Source organism: Rhamphochromis sp. 'chilingali' (genome assembly GCF_963969265.1).
Source record: "Rhamphochromis sp. 'chilingali' genome assembly, chromosome: 15".
In the NCBI taxonomy this organism is placed as follows: Eukaryota; Metazoa; Chordata; class Actinopteri; order Cichliformes; family Cichlidae; genus Rhamphochromis; species Rhamphochromis sp. 'chilingali'.
The window spans coordinates 10,839,712-10,856,953 of NC_137942.1; the positions used below are offsets into that span (position 1 = coordinate 10,839,712).

Below are 17,242 nucleotides of genomic sequence, written 5' to 3' on the forward strand. Positions count from 1 at the left end.
AAGGAACGGACTGTGGTCTGTGAACACCAGGGCACCCTCCCCTCCCACGCAAAACCAACACATTTCCCTGATTGGATTCAGCTGATTTTAGCTGTCTGTCTGTGACTTCAGACTCTGCTGATGCAAAATATGTGAGGATTAGGTACTCTCGCTAAGGGACACTGGGAAACTTTTAGCCGTGCACTGTCAGTTCTGTGGATTGCACCAGAAATCTTTCAAGCTTTTTTCTGGGGGGAAAAAACCCCCAACAACACAAATGAGAAGCTTAGGGGAGGGAAAACTTGCATTGAATGAGAGAAAACTCAGTTCTGTTCTTCTTTATGGAAACCCTTCATAAGAAAACCCCCAAATCACATAAGTAATCACACAATAATCCCTTGACGCACAAACAAACAGAGAGAGAGGGTGAGACAGGATCGCTGAGGAAGAGAGAGAGAACTCGGACTACACTTCTGCTAATTACTCTGGCTTTGTTAGGGGTAAAATACACGTCCCAGCCTGCATCAGCATCATTAGGAAACACTATTCAGGCACAGTGTACTGTATGATGGATGATATAAGTGAAAAACTGCTCTGGACCCTGCACAAGAAAAAAAATAAAAAATTATATATATATATATATATATATGCTCTCCATCACGTCACCTTGAACTGAAAAGTAGCATCAGATGAAAATACCCCGAGCCCTCAAGCCATGTGTGTGTGTTTTCTCTCCCGTTCTGCCCTCCAACAACCTGAATGTTGTTGCTTTTTAATGTGCGAACACATTTGCTCACACTTGATCTAGCAGGGGTCAGGAGCTGGAACTGCAGCTCTTTTTCTAACTGAGAAAACCGAGTTGTGCATCTGCCTACCACACCTTCAGTCAGCTATAAATCATAAGCTGCTTCATGCATTATGTAAAATGCACAAGTGTTCCCACAAACCTTGTTGCAGCTCCACAGATGGTTTTTTCCCCCTGTGTACACATATATTCCTCACACAAACCTATTGTATGTTTTAATTCTATATGTTGCTGAGTCTTTCCCTGTTAGCAGCAATAAAAGAGAAGAAGCAGCATAACAATGTGTTCTTAAGCCCCAGCTGGCGTTGCCATATCTGCAGTATTGTAAAGTGAAAAGTGCAGGCTATTGTTGATACTCTGGCCAGGCACTGTGAGTCATTATAACATATAATGGGCAGTGACAGTCATTTGGCATTGAGCATTCTGACAAACTAAAGATATTAAATTAAGAGAAATGTAAATTATTAAATGAATCTGAAAATATCCTGCTTTATTTGAGGAATGATTTGTTCATTTGCAGGCTTGGAGCATTCTCTTTCAAAAACCGTCTCGCTGCTTGTTTCTTACTCTGTAATAAGGCTACAGCACAAGGTTATTTTTGTTAGTTCCTCTTCATTTGTAAGCCCTGGTTCAGTGTTTGCTGCGTGTACAGCACTGTGGAAAATGCTTGAGCTGCCCCTCATTTCTTTATATTCTCCTGAGGAAGTTAAAAACATGTGCACATTTATTGAAACATACATGAAAAGACAGTGTATAAGGCAAATGCTGAGTACAATTCTAATAATCTTGAATGTTGATTTTTGGGACCATATTTAGTTTTCCACACAGTCTGGACCCTCTTAGGGGAGCTTTCTTGTCATTTCTTTAAGTAGTCTTCAGGAATAGCTCTCCAGGCTTCGTGAAGTACATTCAAAGCTCTTCTTTGGATGTTGGCTGCCTTTTGTTCTGTTCTCTGGTTTAATAATGTTGAGGTTCGGGCTCTGGGGAGGCCAATCTGTGACTGATTGTGTTCCATTGTGTGTTTTTTCTTTCCAGGTATGCTTTTACTGTGTTGGCAGTTTGTTCCGGATCATTTCATGCTGAAAAATAAAGCCGCTGCCAATCAGATGCTTTCTACATGGTATTGCATGGTGGATCAAAACTTAACGGTACTTTTCGCCATTCATAGTTCCATAAATGTTCTCATGATCCTCAACACCACTGGCTAAAATTCTGACGAGGGTTCAGCAAAAAACAGATGCACCAACTGAAGGTCCAGATCCATCTATCAGGTTTGTTTCACATCTTAGCTGGATTTTTTTCTATTTCTTCTGCCACTTCTTCTTTGGTGTCCTCCACTTGTTACCTCAGATTTTATTAAGGATGCATTGCACACAATGCTGAGATAAGCCACATTTTCAGCTGATACCTACCAGTATACCAAAAATACTGTTTTATGCCTGTCAAATTATGTTATCGTCGGCATCTTTTATAGCTTTAGCTACAGAAATTGGAGCAAAGGATGTATTTTGTGACAGGCTGCTTGGAACAAAGTGCCTAAAGATACAATTTAAAATTGGCTCCTTGCTAAGTTGTCTGTTATGCTGAGAATCAACACTGGTTCATCTCTTGAGTTTAAGGCTTTTTATGCTTGAACAACTCATAGGTTAAAGTTAAATAGTTCAACAAATAAACATAAAAAAATTACATTTCTTTGAAAGTGGTTAGATGGATGAGAACTGGACTGAAAATGAGTAAAAAAGCACCCAATGTGCAAAGAAAAGCTTTGAGAGACCTCTAAAAAGCACTTTAAATACCACTTCACAAGAAAGTCTGGCCCTTGGGAAGCAAAATATGAAGAAATGACAGGTGGCTCAAAACTTTTGCACAATACTTTCAGTTTAAAGTTAACGGTGGTTTTGCTTTTTCACATGAAACTACTTTCTTCTGCTCTATATGTTCTTTGACTGTTAAAATAACAAATTATTATTTCACCTTGAAAAAATTGTACGTTTTATATTTAACTACTACCCAAAAACACTCAAATATGTTTTAAAAACTTGATCATTCTTTGAGACTACTGTTAGAAATTATAAAGAAATAATTAGTGGTGGGTGTTTTTTTTTTTGTCAAGTGTCATTCCTGCAGGGGACAACCTAATCAGAGCAATCTTTGTAATCGCCTATTTCCAAGGTGCACATAGAAGAACATCGATATTAAAGAGGTTAAAGCCTTAGTAACACTTGGGTCATGGATCTGGATTATTCTTCTGAATCTGATTTGAATGAGGTGATAGATTTTGTGTATCAGTTACTGTTGCACCTCCTCCCTATGCATGTGGCGTGTGTGGAGTGATGAGGTTGAATCAGCCTTACAATATAAAGAGATGCGATTCATTTCCTTTTTATCTCTTTTTCTCTTTTTATAAAATCTCAAAGACTATTCAAGTTTTTTAAGTACATTTGCTACTTTTTTACTTGATAATTTGTAGCTATAATATTACCACCATCACCACCCACCTCGGCTGTCTAAATTAGCACACTATGAAAGATTTTTACTGGCATATTTAGCAAGCTCTCATGCTGTTATATTTTTCATAGCAACTGGATATTATTTACTGTTGTTTTCAGCATTTTTCCAATCAAGCTCACACAGTAATAGTACTGCTGAGTCAGACTGGGAATGGGCAAAAAACAATCTATTTCCTGCTGTATTTCTGTCCCAGGCGCTCTATATCTGTCAATAATAATAATGATATACAGTCAACACCTACGAGTATGATTTATGCCGTAAACAGAATAAAAAATGAGAGTCTGAACAAAGCGTTGGTTGTATTTGTTGCCTTAGTGTACAAGTCTGTGACACGTTAAGCCAGCATTAAAGCCATCTGTTACTCTAAACACGTATGACAGTCTTCCGTAGTCATCCATATAGCTGAAACTGAGCCAGTAGTTTTGGGCGGGAGCTCTGTCCTGGGGCACGAGGCCTGGAAGCGATATTTCAGATGAGATGTTGGCATCAGCGGGCAGCTGAACACAAGCGTGAGCATCCCCCCCGACGAGTGCGGCCTCTAGGTGCACACCTTCATCTGCTCCAGCCGTAATTTGCTGTGAGTTCTTAATTTAAACTCGGCACTCTTTGAGCATTCCTGACATGCCTCACATTAGTCCGACACGGTGCTCTGCTCAACAGGTGGCTACGGTTTTGTGCGCTCTGCTTCACTGAACGCGTGCTGCGCTGACACGCCGCTGACAGAGGGGTTGTCAGACTCACTCATTCAGACAGCTCTGCACTGAGACAGCAGCCTAAAGCGCTTTTCAAGGGGGTTGCCCCCTTTGCGACATCATCAGAGACCGCCAGCTGATTCTGATTGATGGTGTATCACCTGCTTGAGCACCACATGGACACAATATTCTTATTCGTCGCTCTATCTTATAGGGAATCTCACACACGGGCATCATGTTGCCGTTTTCTATCAAGCTGAACTGTTTGCTGAGAGGTGAAAGACTAGCACTTATTGTGAAATGGAATACGCTGCACATTTTGACATTTAAATACTCCCAAGTCTCAGCAATAAAGACCTTTTTCTTGGTATGAAGTGGGCGATTTGATTACACTAAAAGGTTTTTCCTTTTAGTTCCCCTTAGTGCCTTTGGGCTCGAAGAATAAATTACTATTACTACTAAAAAAGAAACGCTTTATTTATTTATTTTGTATCAGACGAAAACTAAATCCAAGGAAATGGGTGATTGTAAATCCATACAGGAAGCTTTACAGAGTACTGTGTGTATTTTAATCTCACAGCATGATTAGGATGCTGTTTTTCCCAACTTCTTTTTGATGCAAAGGCTGTTTGAACTCCTTTTTTTTTAGTGGCAGCTGATTTCCAGCCATGTGATGAAGGTGTTTGTGTCTGCCATGCCCTTGAAGTCTGTGATTTTTCAAGAAGCGACTGGAGCATGAAGAACTAAAAATCACATCAGTATAAAAACCTCGTTTTATGGGGAAGAATATAGGAAGAGATGAGGCGCTGCACACTGTTGGCGGTGGGCAGTTCATTTCACTGCCAGGATGTGAAGGTTTGAGATTCAGATATGGCTTTGAGGAGGTGGGGGGGTGAAATAATAGATTTATGATAGTGTGCTTAATGCCGCTGTAAGCAAGAAGAAGGCTATCAGAAAGCATCTTGACGCTACTGGGAACCAGCGAGACGGGCCACACAATGGAAAGACAAAGCAGAGAGCAGAAATAGAGATGGAATCAATACTCTCCATTTACTCTGAGGTGAAAGGAAGCACTGAGAGGATAGGGGATCAAAAAGAGAGACATGCAGCAATCAAAGACTGTTATTTTAATGGACAAAAGACTGATTCAAGCAGTATAATTAGATAAGAAAAGGAAAAAAATAGCCATTATGAGGCTTATCATCATCATAGTGGGCATGTTGAAAGAGGTAAAAGAAAGTATTGCATAATCAACTGTGTCAGAAAGTTCCAAAAAGGCGATTTAATGAGCATGAGCGTGAAAAGGAATAGGGACTAAGTGTCATGGTCCTGGGTCGTGCGACCCAGTGTTTTGTGTTTTAGCCTATTTTGATGTTTATTCTTTGTTTAGGGTCACTAAGGCAGTCCAGCCATTTGTACATATTACCCGTGTATTAAGTCTCCCTTGCCCTTCGTGTGTTTATGTCTGCGTGTCTTATATTGTCAAGTCCATGCTGTCGGTTATGTCATCTCCCCTGTACTACGTCTCCCCGGTTCATGTGTCTTGTCTAATCTCCATGTTTCCTGTTTTACTTTGAAAGTCTGTATTCACGGTCAGTGTATTCAGTTTCACTCCTTCTGTCCTGTCGTTAAGTTCATGTGTGTCAGCTGTGTTCCCATGTGTGGCCACTTCCCCTGATCATCCCTCATGTGTATTTAGTCTCTGTGTTTCATACAGTCTGTCTCGCGTCGTCTGTGTTACCACCTCCTGTGTTCTGTACCTCCAGCCATAGTCTTTCCTTAGTTTTGTCCAGTTTAGGTTTTCTGTTGAGTACTACACGTATGCTGCCCTCATTCTGTTTTTGTTCTTTTCATCAGCCATAATAAAAGGCTCGTTTTGTTGGAATCCACTCCTGCATCCTCGTTTGTGTTCGCACCTGGGTCCACCACACACCTTTCCGCACGGTCTGCCTCCGCAGACCGTGACAGTACGACGCGAGCATGCCGGACCCAGCGACACATGACATGGAGCTCGTCCGGACAGTGGAGTCGCTATGCGACCGATGGCTGCACTGTCCCAGAGAGGGGGAACGGGAAGAGTTAGCCCGCCAAGTAGGGGTGTGTGTGTCCGTGTTCCCCTGGTTATGGGAGACGCTGCACCCCCTCGTCAGCGACTTTCTCGTCTCCACTCTCCGACTCCGCCCGCAGCAGCGGCCCGGCGAGCGTGAGTCGTCACCAGAGCCATGCTGTTGCGGTGTTACCCCGCTACCTCATGAACCAGTGGCGGTCAGAGTCGGAACGGTGAGGCTCACCACCGACACACACACTTCATCGGCTTCCGCATCTTCGCCACCGCCTGTCTGCACGGAGATGCCCGAGGCTATTGACTTCGGTGAGGAGGAGCGGCAGCAGGTGTTGCGGGTGTATCGGGAGGACGAGCTACGCTGGAAGCCCTGGCTTATCTCCGAGGAGGAGCTTCTGCCAGCCGCCCCGCCTCGGACCGGCCGCCCGTCCTCGCCGCCTCGATCGGACTACACTTCTCCCGCTTCTTATCTGGCGCGGATGTGGTCGGAAGACGAGGAGCCGCTCGCCACAGAAATCCAAGTTCCGTCCGCGTCCACTTCAAGACGGAAGCGACGTTCACGTCGCCGTCGCTCATCGCTACGGCATGTGTCGCCCTCCACTGAGCTACACGAGGAAGCTGTGGGGGGCATGGATTCCGACCTCGAGGGGCGGCAGCGCGCCGCATGCGCGCAACTGCAGGAGGAGCTACGGGAGGAGCCATGGCTCGCTCCTCACTACGGTGAGATCTTCCGCGGGACACGCCTAGCCCTTGGGGGCCCCCGGAGTTGCCTGGAGCTCCCGCCTGCCGCCCCGCCAACACTCGCCGCCTCAGCCTCTGCGACGCCGCAAGAGGCTCCACTTTCCACGTCAACGGGACCCACGGCCAAGAAGAAACGGCGTTCGCGTCGCCACCGCATCGCCCGACGCTCGGAGGTTAGTGACGATGTTTTGTGTCCACCTAATCGCTCTGGATGTACTGAGAGCGAGGGGCTCGGAGGGACAATAAATGTCTCAGAGATGAAGACCCCGTGTACCGGTACTGTTAACTCTGTCACCCCCACCCAGGCACCGTGTCACAGTCTGTTTTCTCGGAGGCCAGTGAAGAAGCTGTCTTTCCCGTGCCTCTGGCTACTGATATTGAAGGTGTTACTCTCGTGCCTACGTTTTGTATTGACAATAAAGCTAAGTTTTCTGGTGTTGGGCATGCTGTTTTTGGGGACGCCACACTGCCCTCACAGTACTGTGAACCTGACACTGCCAAACCGGCCATAGGCACTTCGGTTTTGGGGATCAACCCGTGCGATGTTCTGTTAAACCCTGTTATTATGAGTGTGCAGGCTGAGGGGGAGGTTAGGGAGATAGAGGATAGAGAAGACGCTGCACACCCAGGACATGCGTCTTTCGCTAAGGAGGCTTCTTTTAAGACTGTTACGGCATCTGGAGCCTTTTCGAAGACTGTGTCTCAGCCCCTGCTATCCATTGACTATAAATCACGTGAGAAAACGTCTGATCTGACTAGTAATAAGACTGTATTCCCTTTGACTAGCACCCACCTTTTGGGGTCTTTTTTCCCTGTTCCCAAGCCGAATAATGAATGTTCTGCTTATGTAACTAGCCCAGCGCAAGAAGGAACGTCTGGTGTTGATCGGGAAATTGTATGTTATGTTCCGGCGCTAATCGGGCCCCAGGTTCCTCACTCTGCTGATGATTTGACCAGAGTGAGTGCTTTGGGGTCCGACATCAGCAACCGCTCTTCTGCACCAGTCCGCCGGGGCTGGACGAGTATTAAGGGCCTGCCGGGTTTTCCTATGTCTGTGAATGGCATTGTGATTTCTGTTAATACTAAAGTGAAGGTCTGTTTATGTTGTGCTTTCCCCTTATCTAATGACAAGGCTGTATTTTGTGTTTCCAAGACTGTCGGGGGGGGGGGGCGCCACGCTAATCATCACAAACCAGCTAGCCCTTTAACCGCACCCCTGGGCCAGGGCCTTTTGACTGCAGTTAATGAACTGGCCGATCTAAGGACAATTCAGCCGGATTGCTCAGAGCCAGTCCACTATGTTTTCTATGCCACGCCAAGTCCATGTGCATCCCACTCACTAGCTTTCTACAGCCGCCTAGTGTGTGGGGCTGAACCCCTCCTTAACTCAGTCTCGCCAACAGGGCTCTTAGACTCCAGTAAGTGTAGTTGTCTCCCATGTGACTGCCAAATTATTGTGTTCAAATCATCTGCACCTAGTCCTGGTTGTGTTATGTGGGTTCATGCATCGAGTCTTGGCCTTAAGAGTCATGCTTCCTGGGACAACATAACTGTCACTTGTGTCACTGAGCCACCTTGCTTCTGGTCTGAAATATTGTTTGAATCGTGCTCCAAGACAGAAGGAGTGTTTAGCTCCCCAAGAAGGGCAACTAAGGACAATTCGGACTGTGTTAAGGACTTAGAGACATCAAGGTCCTTGTCTGTCGTTGCTCCTCTGCTTACATCTGCCAAGGACAGTGTCCGGAGCTTCGTGCTCACTCCCAGGGTGGCTGTGGCGTTACCTGACCTCTCACCTGCGTCTGATCTCCAGGTAGAGGCAGTGGACACCCAGCCAGCACCTGAGCTAGCTCCCACCACCAGGGTCAGGGCAGCCGGAGGTCAGCCATATCCTGCGTTTACACCCCAGGCGGGAATGGCTGCCGTCCGGTTTGTTCCTACACCCAGGTGGGTTCCCAAAGTTATGCCAGTCAGTACACAGCTGAGCTCCGCACCCAGCCTCGGCGCTCAGGTGGGAGCGGTTGTCGCTCTGCAGGCGCCTGCACCGGCTCATGTTTCCATTGGAGGCTCAAGAGAGTCATCGCCACCACGACAGCCTCCTGCTCTGCTCCCTGTCCAGGTGGCAGCCCTGCTCCCGGTCCAGCCAGGGGCCTCCTTAACTGTTCACCCTGCGCCTGCTGCTGGATGCCCGGGTGTGCCTATCCGGCATCCTGCAGCATCCACACCACTTCACGTCATGCCAGCTGGAGGGCCCGAGGAGCCCCTCCGGCCTCATGTCTCGTCAGCTGGAGGGTCCGAGGGGCCCGTCCAGCAACCTGCCACGTCTGCTGGGGGGCCCGAGGAGCCCGTCCAGCAACCTGCCACGTCTGCTGGGGGGCCCGAGGAGCCCGTCCAGCACCATGCCACGTCGGCTGGGGGGCCCGAGCCGCCCATCCAGCCACCTTCTGCGTCGTCGGCTGCAGCCTCAGAGTCGTCGTCGGCTGCAGCCTCAGAGCCGGCGTCTTCGTCTGGTCCGGCCTCATCGGAGTCTTCGGCCTCGTCTGGTCCTGTGTCCACCGGGCCTCGGCCAGTGCGCCTGACACTGCTCCGTCGCCGCTGCCTTCCGTGCGGCCGGCCCCCTGAACTGCTCCGTCATCTCCTTCGCCGCCGCCGCTGCCTTCTGCGCGGCCGGCCTCCGGACCGGCTCTGTCACCTGTGCCGCCCGCCTGGTCGGCCCCCCGACCATGTGACCCGTGTACTCTTGTGCCTGTGGGCTCTGGGTCGGCCCCCTGAACTTTGTTTGGACTTTGGTCTTGTGCTCCTGTGTGTTCTGTTGTTCGTTTTGTTTCCTGTTCTGGTCCCTCCGTCCTGGTCCCCCGCCTCCCGCCCTGGGTGGGGTTTTTCTGTTTTTGTTTGGTTTCTCGGTTTTGGGCTGTCGGGAGCCAGCCCTTGAGGGGGGGGTATTGTCATGGTCCTGGGTCGTGCGACCCAGTGTTTTGTGTTTTAGCCTATTTTGATGTTTATTCTTTGTTTAGGGTCACTAAGGCAGTCCAGCCATTTGTACATATTACCCGTGTATTAAGTCTCCCTTGCCCTTCGTGTGTTTATGTCTGCGTGTCTTATATTGTCAAGTCCATGCTGTCGGTTATGTCATCTCCCCTGTACTACGTCTCCCCGGTTCATGTGTCTTGTCTAATCTCCATGTTTCCTGTTTTACTTTGAAAGTCTGTATTCACGGTCAGTGTATTCAGTTTCACTCCTTCTGTCCTGTCGTTAAGTTCATGTGTGTCAGCTGTGTTCCCATGTGTGGCCACTTCCCCTGATCATCCCTCATGTGTATTTAGTCTCTGTGTTTCATACAGTCTGTCTCGCGTCGTCTGTGTTACCACCTCCTGTGTTCTGTACCTCCAGCCATAGTCTTTCCTTAGTTTTTTCCAGTTTAGGTTTTCTGTTGAGTACTACACGTATGCTGCCCTCATTCTGTTTGTTCTTTTCATCAGCCATAATAAAAGGCTCGTTTTGTTGGAATCCACTCCTGCATCCTCGTTTGTGTTCGCACCTGGGTCCACCACACACCTTTCCGCACGGTCTGCCTCCGCAGACCGTGACACTAAGGGGCTGTTACAGACTAAATGTAAGCAGCTGCAGCAAACACGGAGATAATGGTGGATAACAGGTGGACTTGTTGTGCAACTTGGATTTTTGATGCCGATACTCACTTTGTTTCCTCTTACTGGGATCTCTGCCCATCCGCACTTGTTAAAAAACACACACACACACACACACACACACACACACACACACACACACACACACACACACACACAACAAATGACTGGTGTATCACAACTCTGAGAAGATTCAGTGTGAAATCAATTAAAATGCAAAGACGCCAAGGTTTCCAGTCGATTCTTGAAGCTTAGCCCATACGGAAAAGAAATAGTAAAAACTTATATGTGATTACTCATGAAAGTGGCCACTTTCATGAGTAAATCATATAAGGCTTACATGATTTACTCATGAAAGTGGCCACTTTCGCATTACTTTCATACATTGTTTTAGTAAGTATCCAAAACATACAAGTTTCATTATATAATTTTTCAAGGGATCTCATATCTGTTTTCACACTTATATGCTTTTCATACAAGTTTCACACAAGACAGATACAAACTTTATAAGATTTATATATATCTTTTCCATATGGGAGCTGACGCCACTAAACGTGGTTACAGGAGGCCCGAGTGTCTGTGGGAGAGTCTGCAGGCAAACAAAGCGACGAGCAGAGAACAAACACAAAGAGGGACCTTGAATGAGGGGACCTATACATTCCCTTTGAGCAGACATCTGTTCGGTGTCATTGCTGAGGAAGGTTTTACCTGGGGTATCCGCCTGAGCCAACTAAAGCACAGTGAGCACGGTTCCAGTCCGTGTACTGCCTCCAGATACTAATTAGTGCTGAGAGCAGCGAGAAAGCACGATGTATTCACAGAAGAGCGCAATCTGTAGCCTAAACAGATGCTTGCACTACCTAAATGAGATAAGAGGTCTATTACTTAACGCTATTAAAACGCTTTTGGTGGGGAAGTTCTTGAATGCTCTCTGTATGAGACTTGGATCTCCTGTGTTAGAAATGCAAATGTATGATCAACAGCAAAATACTGCTGTTGTGGTAATTAACTGGAGCTGTACCTCATTATGAGCTAAATTATTATGGCAGCCGGCCAGTCACGCAGGGAAAAGAGCAGCTACAGCTTACAAATCAGCACTAGATCCCTCGGTTGGAGGGAGGAGGGGGGAAGAATGCATATGTGGTAGGTGAGGAAGTGAGCAAGCCTTTGGTTTGAAATTGTCGCAGAGGTTGCTGTGATCAAACTTCAATCTGAAGCCCTCAGTTCTTCAGCTGAGATGCATTAATATTCCCTTTTTCACCTTATGAACATACAAGTCATGATGCATATCCAGCGGGATCTGCTACGTACTGACAAATTATACAGTCGAGCCCATCAAGTGCCTTAGGCTTTGCCTTTTTTGGGTAAATGAAAGCTATTCTACAAATGCACAAAACAAGTAACCATAGCAACTGAATTGCGGGAAGAGCTGTTACTCGTTCAGTGTCAGTCATTCATTTCATGTCGGAACTTCCCAGAGCGCATTGGGCATGGGACCTGATGGCTGATACGTTCATATTAACGTCCTCTGACAAAAGGCATGACAAGGCGGTTGAACAAAAGACATCGGGGAAATGCAGAGGAGGCAGACTGACACTCTTTGGGGGGGAAGCTGATTGCCACTAAGACTGCCATTTTGTAGGATAGAAGTAGAAAAGCTGCAGACTGGGATTCTTCAAACAGTTATGCAAAATCCCTTTTGTGTATCCCCCATCCGCTAGACTGGCGACTGTTGGGAGTGCTTTTTTATCAATAGTGAGGGTTTCTATTACAGTTCCCTGAACCCTGTCCAAAACAATTTCACCAGAAGCTCTCAGGCTCATTGATCTCTTGAAACCTCCTCCAGATGAGGCGCTGACCGACTCCTTAAGGTCTTCCACCGGGTCAGTCAGCACGCAACAAATCAAAGACCAATTATTCTTCCACTCTTCTGGAAAAAGAATCCTTATCTGGTACAGTTGGTCTTATTGTGTTTGCACAAAGCTAAAAACATTGAATTCGCATACATTAAAACTTAGAACCATCTAACCTGTCACCGATTCATGTTTGCTAAATTTGCGATGCCTTCAGAACATTTAAATCTAAGCAGATTTTAGGCTCTAACTGTTGGTCACTTCCTTGCCATATGATGGGGCTTGGAGCAGGGGCCTCAAATATACAGCGAGCAAGAGCCGGTCCAATCCGCCTCACTGGATGGCTATATTAAGTGTGAAAATTACAGGGGGGAGGGGGTCTAATTTGTTGCTGTATTTTGCTGCAAGGCACATTGTGTTGCAAGTCCCAAAGAAAGGATCAGATCATGAGAGTGATTGTCCAAAATGTCATTTAATCTTAGCAAGAGGTCAGATTTACAGCCTTCCTATTTCTCCTGGCCTTCTACTGAGACATATTGTGAAAATATACTTAGTTATCTCAGACTGTTCACCTTCTGATTTGTGAATGGATGGCTCCTTAAATGAGAGCTTGTTTAAAATGTACTTTGAGGAAAATTTCCAGACATCTGCATGTAAATAAGAGCATTCAGAGTGGTGAAAGCAGATGTGCATGAAGCTGCCTTCCATAGGCCACACTCAATGCAAGTTAGCCTTGAGCGAAAGAGCACAGCGCTGCTGGATCAACATAGATGTTTATAAATACAGTGAAGCGATGAGGCATCTGCTTGAAGCATCCATTATGTGGACATAAGCAAAGAGGCAGAATTTACAGTCGCTGCAGTATGTGAAAATAATAAAAATAGCTCCAGCACAGTGGAAATACCTCTGACCTCCCATTGATGTGAAAAGAGGTAAAACAAGGCCTGTTGGAAACCATATGGGCTACAGGTCAGACACTAACCTGTGCACAGCCCACACATAAATACCTCCACACACATTTCACCACCATCCGTGACACACAACATTCAACTAGCAGCCTCCATTCCTCCGTGCACCCTCCTTCCTGACCAGTGTGTAGCACAAACACCCACTGATCGCACACATCACTTTACGAATGTGCTAAGGAACATACACGCACACATGAACACGCACACACAGTTGGAGCCAGTTCCGTGTGCCCTCAAAACTGAGCTTGTTGGAATCGAATTATCTCTCTTTCTCTGCCCTCTCATGGTTTGCCGCCCACAGAAGGAGAAGGGCAGGCAGAGTCAGTCCCAATGCACTAAAGATTGGACTGCCTCAGAGCGTGTCCTGGGGACTAAAATACAAATCAGTCCTTCCTCCAGTCAGCTGGAGTTGGCCTTTCTCCCAGGGGCCTGCCGGGAAGGCCGTCTGTGGCATTGAAAAGAAAAAAACTGGAAAGACAACGAGTAAAAGAAAAAAAATGCTAGACCCCCACATTTCCATTGGGACCCACCACACAGCCATCAATGTGTCATCAGTGTGACAATCCTCTTGTTTAATGTGGTAGAGGCATGTTTGTGCTTCATGAGTGCATGGGAAAAGTTTAGGAGGATAATAAGGCAGTTCTAAGCAGTCCAACATGTAAACTAACGCCTTGACTTGGAGGAACATCAGGGGACTTCAGGTCATACTGAGAAAAGAAGGGAAGAGGGAGCAAACTAAAAACCAGCATAAGCACGAAAGCCCTCGTCTTTCTCTCCATGACAATCACTCTTTCACAGACAAGAATAAAAAAGAAAAAGAGTCACAACCAAGACTTTACTGCCTATGTTACCAGGCAGTAAATTATTTGCTGTTATAAGTTAAAAAAAGGCGACAACACTGGACAAAACATCCTTATGCTGCACTCTCAGTGTCTCCTTAAGAGGATAAATGGAGCGTTTGTTGAGTGAGGACAAAGTAATCGTATCATAATCATGCAGTTCCACGACTCACTTAATGAAATGCCTTTAATCAAATATGTTTGATTAACATCCGTTGCTTAATTTGATTTAAGTGCTAGTGCAGTTTAGGTGTGCTGTGTCCTCTCGTTATGAGGCAGTGAATTTTTTACTGTCATGTCTGATCACAGAGCAGCAGTGTGTGCCAGCTAGATGCTTCCTGAAGCCATCTGTGTGACATTTCTGTGACACAAGTCCAGGTAACACTGCATCTTATTTTTTAGCCCACCAATTCACCACAAAAAGAGGGTCAAAGGTCAGGGAGACCTACATTTGAATTTAGAGACTGTCTTGATAAGGAGTTCATCAGCAGGGCACTTTTTTTTTTTGCTCCAACGCCCACCTAGCCCCAAACCGCCCTCTGAGAACAAACTGATGCAGTCCCGGAGGGCGATATCTCTGTCTTGCACGCACGAACGCACACACCAGACCTTTGATGCCATTAAAACCACCGAGCTTCATGTTACTTATCAACTAGTATGCTGACGCTCTTAACATTGTTAAGGTGCTCCTGCGTTTCGAGTGGGCGGCCTGGTTTGCGCTTCATACCCATCTGACAGAGTCTATCCAAAGACGCATAACGCATCTGTACCGAAAACCCACGCGTCCCGCCTCTCGATAGAAAGCGCTTCATATCAGTTAACCCTTCAGGCGCACTGCGTTATTACGCACTCATTAAAATGCCCCCACCCCTCCCCCGTTTACGCATATGCCTTGTGGGCTGTCATGGGCTATTATTGGGATGTTTGGAATGCATCTCTTTCTCGCCTACCGTTTGTTCCCGACACAATTTCCGATGGATGTGTTTGTGGTCCCGTGGAAGGAGGATGGCCAGGACATCCGAGACTTTTTCAGTCCCGGTCTGTCGCTCGTATCCACGGCGTCGGAGCGCTCCATGTGCCGGTGGTGATGCCGGTCTGTGTCGGAGTACCCCCGGTGTTTGATTTTGATCGGGGTCCGGGGTTGCCTCCAAAGATGCTGCGGAGGTTTCAGAGTCGCCTGTCCTTCCCGGGGAACCGGGAGCGACAGGGACAGGCTCTTCTTCGAACATGGTGGTGGTTCCATCATAGTGCAACAAAAAAAAAAAAGAAAAAAAAAAGAAAAAAAATCTTTTTAACTTCTTGATTAAATAATATGGCTGTATTCGCTTATTTCAAGCACAAAACAAAACATGTCATGTCCCTCTCTGCCATTTGATCTCTGAGAGAACAAACCAAAGTGACCAAGTCCAGCGCAGCACCGGTCTCTATGCTGCTTTCTGAATAACATCAAAAAACTGCCACAGTGGTAACCTGACAAGTCATCCAAAAATCAATAATCTCATTGTTCTCGGTGGAGATCAGTTTTAGTTTATCCCCAAATCTCCAGTCTTCCGTGATCCTCACCAGTTCGGGGTTTTGGTGATGAGACACCGGTCCTCCTGCTTCTCCTGAAGTTTGACGCCTCATCGCCCATGGCGCACAACCAGATGACTGTATTTATTTTAGAGAATTTATTGCTTTTTATTAGCCACTTATTGCAGAGACACACAGATCGCTGGCGCTGGCTCTCCCCGCTTTCTTTCTCTGTCTCTCGCACTCTCTCTCTCTCTTTCTGTGTGTGGTATTATTGCTGTCCGTATGTTTTTTCAGCAGAGCTCAAATTTCCAAGCATTCCAAGCAATTTCCATTAAAGTACTCAGTCTATCGTGGTTCGTGTAGAGCTACAGCATCTCTGTGCGTACACCAAGCGCAGAAGTCTTCAGCAATTCCTCGGTGGAGATATTTTTCTTCTTCTTCTTCTTCTTCTTCTTCTTCTTCTTCTTCTTCTTCTTCTTCTTCTTCTTCTTCTTCTTTTTAACTAAAAGGCTTAACAGGACTCAGAAGCTTATCTTTAATAGATCAGGATGCTGAAGAAAGGTTGGACATATCCAAAAGGCATAAGCGATCCTTTGCTGTCCAGATTTTCTCTGCTTCAGTTTTTCTTTCTTTCTTTTTTGTTTCTTTTTTCAGTCAGAATGCATCGTAAAAGGAGAGAATTCATAGTTGCGGTGGTTCAGTCATCCTGTGCAGTGTGGGCCATTATCTCCCCATCCTCATATTTGCTGGAGTTCGACGGCAAACACTGGCTTCACCACAGCACTCTCTCTCTTCTCTTTCTCTTTCTCTCCCCCCCTCCCTCTGTTCTGGTCCATCCAGTCTCTATATGGTGGATGGGTGGTTGCTCTCCTCAGTGAGCACTGTCAGCACTGGGGGGGATTTAAACCATTTATTTGCACATCCATTATGCTTTGCCCCCTGTCTGCTCACTTGGCATTTCCGTGAGAGAAAACAAAAGCAACAAATTGGCCAAATCATGTCAGCTGAGAAAGAGTCTTATAACATCTGATATGCCATCTAAAACACCACTCTTTATCATTTTTACCTATCTGAGGCTGATAGTTGTTGCTTTGAGTTACCATCTCAAGCTTGAGGAGTACGTGTTCATGTCCAGACATCACTGAGAGCTTGGAGCTGTCCCCATAGAGCTCTTGCGTACAGTCTGTTGGGTTATTTTTAGAGAAGAAACAAAAGTAAAGACTATCTTGTTGCTCTGGAAAATGGAGAAGGCGCTCACGTTAAAGGGTAAAAGGTTTTATTCCCATCAGAGCTGCCACTGATAATGGTAATGTATAACACTATCCATAAAAGCAAGAGACAAGCGCTTTTTGGGAAAATCTGCTGACCTCCATCAATCGAAGATCAATATTTATACCAGTGTATGTAAGCAGTGCATTTAAATGCAAAATCTGATTCCACATTTGATAAGTTGGTTATTATAGAGCTGCAGGTGCTATTGATTTGAGTAGAAATAAAATGAACATGCTCTAAAGGATTACACGGCTCATCTTCTTCCTTACAGTAATTCATGCAAATTCAATTTCAGGGCAGCCACTGTTTAGTGTTTATGTAGCATACTATAAAAAATTGCCCTGTACACTGTAAAACATTA

General features: G+C 46.1%; 1 protein-coding gene across 1 annotated transcript in view; it reads right to left on the minus strand.

Moving 5' to 3' along the window:
- Nucleotides 1-16,346, minus strand: part of pde4a (phosphodiesterase 4A, cAMP-specific) — a 54,041-nt gene extending 37,695 nt beyond the window's left edge. The window contains exon 1 of the mRNA XM_080904647.1: nt 15,045-16,346. Within this exon, the coding sequence (XP_080760773.1) occupies nt 15,045-15,340 (296 nt within the window). The 5' untranslated portion in view covers nt 15,341-16,346. The remainder of the gene's footprint in view (nt 1-15,044) is intronic.
- Nucleotides 16,347-17,242: the final 896 nt, after the last annotated feature.